Below are 7,249 nucleotides of genomic sequence, written 5' to 3' on the forward strand. Positions count from 1 at the left end.
ACGTTGTGAATGTTTTGATAAGTTTATGCTCAAGAGGATAAAACCCTCTTTTAATGGACTTTCTTGTTTAGCGCATGTCTTCTTTTTTAGTATCTAAGTCTTATTGTGTGTGTTCTTAACGTGCTGTGAACTCAGTACTGAACCATGAACTTTGCTGAACTAATAAAGAATTGTGAGGAAGGGTGTAACTCAGTGGTAGAGTGCCCGCCTGGCATGCATGAGGTCTTGGGTTTAATTCTCAGTGCCTCCATTAAAAAGTAAATAAGCCTACTTACCTGCCCCCCACAACCACAAAATAAAAATAAATTAAATAAAAATAAATTTAAAAAAAAACAATTAATTTCACCCACCCATCCTGAGGCTTCAGTTACTCATTAGAGAAATCACAGCTAACACGATGCTTGAGTTGCGGAGCTGCAAACCAATTTTGATGGATGGTGTCAATATTAAGGTAAAGGGAGGAAAGAACTAAGTTTCCAGGAGCATTTTTTTTTTCTTCTAGAGAATAAATGCAAGTAACTTCAGAGAAACCTGGAATGCAACCCGCTCCTGAGTGTCCTCTACATAGTGATGGAGAGCTGTGCTTAGTAGCTGAATGGATTTTCTAGAGAGATGGTTGTCAGATGGTCTCTGGCTCTCATGGTGGTGGAGATGCTAAAACCATTCCTACGGGCATTTTCACATTCATTTTGACTCACTGTTAATTATAAGACAGCATCACTTCAGCATTCTGTCTCTCCAAATTATGTCGGCCATCATGGCCTTCCTTTCCACCGATAAGATCCTTTGGCAAAGGTAGGGGGGGAAATGAAATATTTAAAGGTTTGAACCAAGTTCAGGAAATAGGTGGGTGGACTTCTTAGTCTGCCAGCATGTGATTTGTGGGCGGGAATTAATTCCTTTTGTAAGCAAGAACAGGGCACTATATTGACTGACCGTGTCGCCCAATGTACTGTCCCTGAGAACCAGAGTGTAGACAAGTGCTCTTTGTCTCATGGAGTGAATGAAAAATGTGTATTGGCTTGCATGGCTGTGTGCATTTTCAGGGAGGAGGGGCACATGCCTGGGTCTAATGAATTAAAATCTTAAAAGCCATAAAACTTGTCTGTGGATCAGAAGGGGCTGGTGGGAATGCTTGATATCCAAGTCTTAAACTTGCGCAGGAAGCAGAGGCAGGATGTGGGTATGGGGGAAGGCGCTGCTGGAACATTAGACATGGTGTCATCAGAGGTCTTCAGAATCTGCAGTCGGTGGCAAGAATTTCTCAGGCCTTACAGGTTGTAAAAGAGGCAATTGCACTTTGCTTTGTGTGTTTTACAACTGGGCAACGTCATACTTTGAAATGAGGGTCAATGTCTGTCTGATTGAGGAACTTGAAAATGTTTCGCTTGACTTCTCATGAGGGGAGTCATGTGGTTTCTAATGAGCGGTGATTAACAGCTCCGAGAGGAGTGTATGTCGCTTCCTGAACCCTGCCCTGTGTCATCTGGCCACCCGGCTTCCAGATATTCCTCCATCCCAGAAGAGCCAATAAAAAGATAAAGTCAACCCAGCAGGAGATGCCATGAGTGACTGCCAGAGCCCTCACATGTAGTGTCAAAGGACAGGGACAAGCAGACGTGTCCAGCAGACCTTAGTAGAGCACTGGCTTTCGCCAGGGTCTGTGTGCCCTCCCTGGGCCTTAGTCACTTCACCTGTACAATGGGGTGATACCACCGATCACCTCCGCCCGTCTCCACCGGGCATCCTGGTACAAACTGTGATTATACCTCACCTGGTCACTGTAGCAGTGTCCTAACTGCTCTCTCTGCGTTGATTCTTGCCTCCCTCAGATCCGGTCTCCACACAGCAGCCAGAGTGGCCATGAAGCTGGCTCTCTCCACCTGTAACCATCTTACTTGTTTGCGTTCTTGTTATTGTCTCTCTGACCCTCACCCCACAATGCAAGCTTCACGGTCTCCACTACATCCTTACAAGCCGGTCCCCTGGCTAGGTGGTCCTCCCTCTCCTTCCAGCAGCTTTTGCCTCCGGTGTTTTCCTGTCCTCCTTTTTTCCAGCAGTTTGATTTACTTCCTGAGCTAGTTTGAGATGGGAGTCAGGAGATGTAGGGTTTAGTCTGCGTTCTGCCTCTTCCTGGTTGGGTGCCCTGAAGACAGTCACGTAGCCTCTCTAGGTCAATTTCCTTATGTGTAAAGAGAGGGCGTATTGGTTTGCGAAGACTGCTGTAAAAGAGTGGGATGCTTAAAAGTCAGAAGTTTATTTTCTCACAATTCTGGAGACTAGACGCTGGAGATAAAGGTGTCCGCAGGGTTGATTCTCCTGGGCTTGTGGATATCCGTCTTCTCCGTGTGTCTTCACATGGCTCCCCTCTGTGTCTGCGTCCTAACCTTTTCTTCCTATGAGGACACCAGTCACATTGCATTAGGGCCCAGCTGTACCTTCATTGCCTTGTTAAAGGCTCTGTCTCCAAATACAGTCATCTTCTGAGGCACAGGGCGTTACGAGTTCAACACCTGAATTTTTGAGGGGCACGTATTTCCACCCGTCACGGAGGAGAAATGCTGGGTGTTATCTGAGACCATTTCCAGTGATACAAAATTACATTTTAAGTTAGAGGTCTGCCTCTTCACTTCCTTGTCCAGTTTCACTCCCGTCAGGTGACAGCTTGGTGCATATGCCTCCTGATTTTTGATGTTCATACGTATCCTCACGTATATTTTGTAGAGCTTAACAGTGTGTGTGTATCTAGCGATAATATGTTATAGACTGTCAAATGGGAGAATTTATAAAATATTAAATGAAACCAAAAATAGCATCTGCGGAGGGCTTTTTCTTTTTTTTTTCATTTTTTTCCTTCATCAGTTAAACAATTTATTTTACTTTTTAATTTTATTTTTATTGAAGTATAGTTGATTTATAGTGTTGTGTTAGTTTCTGGGGTACAGCAAAAGTGATTCAGTTATACGAATGTATATATAATCTTGTTCAGATTCTTTTCCATTATAGTTTCTGTAATTTTCAAAGTCTGTAATTGAACGTTGTTTGTTGCCATCCACAGCTGGAAACGGACAAGCTGGCCCTCCCGATGAGCCCCAGCCCCCTCGGCCCGAGCCCCATGCCCAGCCCCAACACGAAACTTGAGAACTCCACGCTCCTGACGGTGGAGCCCTCCCCGCTCGACAAGAACAAGGGCTTCTTCGTGGACGAGTCCGAGCCCCTTCTGCGCTGCGACTCCACGTCCAGCGGCTCCTCGGCCCTGAGCAGGACCGGCTCCTTTATAACCAAAGGTACAGGTGGCTCCCATCTCTCATTCATTCTTTTTAAAACATCTTACTGAAGTATCGTTGATTCACAGTGTTTAAAGTGTACAAAAGAGTGACTCAGATAGAGGTATGTGTATGTATTCTTTTTCAGATTCTTTTCCACTATACGTTATCACAAGTTACTGAATATGGCTCCCTGTGCAACACAGTAGGACCTTGTTGTTTATCTACTTTATATACAGTAGTGTCTGAAATCCCAGACTCCTGACTTATCCCTCCCCCCACATTCATTCTTAAGCCTCCCCTAGTAGAGCCCATGGGATTTCTCCATCAGTTCCCCATTCCAGTAGGAGCTGGGTCATTTGATTAACTTGCCCTGGACTCTGAGGTGAGGCTGGCCTGTGAGGAACCACGTCATTAGCCAGTCGGGACCCGCCTAGAAAATCTTTACAGCCCCGGCTGTCTGGCCGGGAGCCTGGGACCGGGAGTATCGGTCACCCTTTATCCTCACGATGCTATCAAACGTGTGTTTCGGGGAAGGTCCGATAACATGTAGTCTGGCAGGTTTTTTTTTTTTTTTGCAAATTATTTACCAGACTTACAGAATCCAGGGCTGTAGAGTATAAGCTATCTTCAGAGTCTGGAGTATAGGTTTTGGTGACTCCGATTAAAGTTCACTCTGTTAAGCTTGGTTGCAAGTAACAATATTTTAAACATCGTGGATTGGGACTTCTGGTAAATAATTTGCCACTTGCAGTTTTTAATTGCAGGGTAGGGAATTAGCATGTACACCATATTGATGACAGATTTTTAGTTGAAATTTCCTAGTTTGCATAATACCAGTTATATTTTACTGAAAAGTTTCTATTTTATGTTGCTATATTTTATATGTGGATAAAATATGTTCTATTTTACATGTTTATATTTTATACTTCATATATTATATATTTTATATTTTTTGGTTTTGTTTGTTTTCTTTATATTTTCTAGGTGACTTAAGTTTTTAGTTGTTTTTTCTTTTTAGTGGGGGGAGGTAATTAGGTTTTTTATTTATTTATAGAGGAGGTACTGGGGATTGAACCCAGGACCTTGTGCATGCTAAGCATGTGCTCTACCACTAAGCTATTCCCTCCCCTCTATATGTTTACAAAAGATTTACATATTAGTTTATAATTTATGTTACATAAAGTTTATAATGGTAGTAAAAGTTATAGTTCCTCACCCCACTGCAAGGTGTGACCCAAGAAGCAATGTTTTCTTGTTTATGAGCTTTTGCTCTTCACAATTTAGTTCTGAAATATGGCAACGTAATTAGAAAGTCAGATAAGCTGATTATTGGCTTGGAAAGTTTGAAGGGAAGGGCTGAGCTGATGTGTTTGCTTACACAGTACAGATGGGGAAAGTGGTGAAGTTTTTTTTTTAAGTTTAAGTATTTCAGCATTCTCCTGAGTTGCAGAAGAATGTAGGAGAAGTCATGTAAGTCTCAGCAAATGTCAAGTTACATCAACAGCCCATTCCATCAGATCCTTGTCTGATCTCTATTAGGCGAATCTTGTTTGTTATCTTATGCGCATTGTGGGTAAAAACAACTGGGTGGTTTAGCATGTCTGGGATGTTCACTCACCTTGGTGGGGTGGGGCAGTGACAGCCTGGGGAGAGGGTCGCTGTCACTCTGAGCTCTCCTCCTTCCCCTGATACAGTCCCTTTACAGCTGTCCCCTTCCCACTCCTCTCTTCCCTGCAGAAAAGAAGGACACAGTGTTGCGACAGGTCCGCCTGGACCCCTGCGACTTGCAGCCTATTTTTGACGACATGCTCCACATTCTGAATCCCGAGGAGCTGCGGGTGATTGAAGAGATTCCTCAGGCTGAGGACAAACTGGACCGGCTATTTGAGATTATTGGAGTCAAGAGCCAGGAAGCCAGCCAGACCCTCCTGGACTCTGTTTATAGCCATCTCCCCGACCTGTTGTAGAACTCAAGGGACACCGCACTCTGGAAATTTACTCAGTTTAGTGGCAGGGTGGTGTTTTTTCTCTTTTGTTTTGTTCTTAACTTTTGTTTTTGGGGTGGGTGTGTGTGTGTGTTTATGTGTGTGTGTGTTTAACAGAATATATGGCCAGTGTTTTGAGTTCATTCATTCTTTCTTTTCTAAAACCCTTCTGGAAAATTAGCTTATAAGCCTTTTCAATATGTAACTTTTGCAGAATATCCACCACTACAGGTTTTTTTTTAAGTTCCGTATTTTCTTTGCTTTGCCTTCTTACGTATTCTCAGAATCATTCTGTGCACTTTAAATTCACTTAATATACCACAAATGCAGTGCGGGTGAGGCTCTTAATGGCTTAAAAGTGTCATGGCATCTTGTGAATTCTATAAGTGGTCTTCACATCTCAACATCCACGTCTGCTTTTTTTTTTAATTATTATTACTATTTTATTATTTGTCATTTACGAATTTTCTGAAGGGTTCAAGCAATGTAAGACCCGTTGAGTTACTGTAATACAATTAGATTTTGAGTTATCTTTTTAATATGCCTTGTTGTATAGTTCATATTCATGGCCGAAACTTGACCACACTGTCGCTGATTGTACGTTTTCACCTGGACACCGTGCAGAACGCTTGATTACTTGTGCTCCTCTTATGCTAATCTGCTCTGGGCTGGAAACATGAAATCCTCACAAGCCATCACGACTTGCTATTTGAGTGGCTTGACAACTGGGCCACCAGCGAACTTGAACTTCATCTTTTAGGGATCGAGCTGTCCTGGAACATATTGCTGCACTTTGGAAAGTCACAACTGAGTGGCGGTCACAACCGGCACCTTTTTTCCAAAGGGGATTTGCCCAGCTTTGCTTTAAAAGATGTCTTGTTTTTTTATCCACACATAGTCGATAGGTCCAGGCTGCCCTCTAGGCTTTGGTCTTAGTGGGTTTCCTTCATTCAATCACTTTAATTAAAAATGGCTGCAGCTCTAAGAACTCTTGTCTGATGTATTTGCAACTACACTCCTGTTTAGCGACGTGCTCCCTGATGCTCGGTTGCCAGATTCTAATGCAAAGGTGGTGTGGACTCCCTTTGTGTGGGTGGGGTTTGTGGGTAGTGGAGAGGGACTGATAACAGAAAAATGCCTTCAAGTGTACTAATTTATTAATAAATATTAGGTGTTTGTTACTTGAGTAGTTTGAGTGTATTTAATCCTTGCCTTGGCCATGTGCTCAAAGTCTTTGATTAGTCTCTTGGAAAAGTGTGTATCCTAAAACCCTCAGCCATGCTAATCTGTAAATCAAGCCCGTGGGCAAAGGTTTGTGTTTGGGAAAGTACCTGGAGATTGGTGGTGAAGGACTGATCAGCACTGAAGATGACTAAGCATTTTCTAGTCTTTGGGGGGTAAATCTGAGGCTTCTGCTTTTGAGAAGGTCCTTATTATGGAGGTGGAGAGGTACGCATGCCGATTAGAACGTGGAGTCTGTTCCTACTCGTTACCATCTGTGTATTCAGGACGAGTAACCAGAACTCATTTGTCAGGCTGAAACAGCGGACGCAGAGATCACAGCAATGAAATGGATCTGGGTTCCAAGGAAAGCCCGACACTTACACGTTCAATAAATAACTGTGAACGTATAGGAATAGGGGGGAATCTATACAAGTTCACCGGCTTCCATATGAAACCTCATTGCCCCCAAATAACTTCAGGGGGGCGTTCTTCTCAGTACGGCAGGGTAACGTCTTATGTTGGTGGGATATGTTACATCGTATTTTATTACATCTCTATTATAGTGTGTGACATTTTATATTTCATTGCATGCCCCCTTAGCTTGGGAACCCTGACTCTCCAGAATTCTGACAACCAGAACCTCAGCAATTTTGAATTCCTCTTTCAGTGAGAAACTGGAACTAGATACCCTGTCTGAACACCCTGACACCCGTGTCAGTGACATGGAAGGGGTTTTCTGGTTTCTAGAGAGCCAGCATGGGATTTGGTTTT

The 7,249-nt window shown here is 43.2% G+C and overlaps 1 protein-coding gene across 1 annotated transcript in view; it reads left to right on the top strand.

The window, feature by feature from the left end:
* The window catches only part of TNFRSF21 (TNF receptor superfamily member 21), a 60,015-nt gene extending 53,580 nt beyond the window's left edge, over positions 1-6,435 (top strand). Inside the window, exons 5-6 of the mRNA XM_072944854.1 lie at positions 3,059-3,287; positions 5,007-6,435. Of these exons, the coding sequence (XP_072800955.1) occupies positions 3,059-3,287; positions 5,007-5,236 (459 nt within the window). The 3' untranslated portion in view covers positions 5,237-6,435. The remainder of the gene's footprint in view (positions 1-3,058; positions 3,288-5,006) is intronic.
* Positions 6,436-7,249: the final 814 nt, after the last annotated feature.

This window comes from Vicugna pacos, chromosome 20 (genome assembly GCF_048564905.1).
Source record: "Vicugna pacos chromosome 20, VicPac4, whole genome shotgun sequence".
In the NCBI taxonomy this organism is placed as follows: domain Eukaryota; kingdom Metazoa; phylum Chordata; class Mammalia; order Artiodactyla; family Camelidae; genus Vicugna; species Vicugna pacos.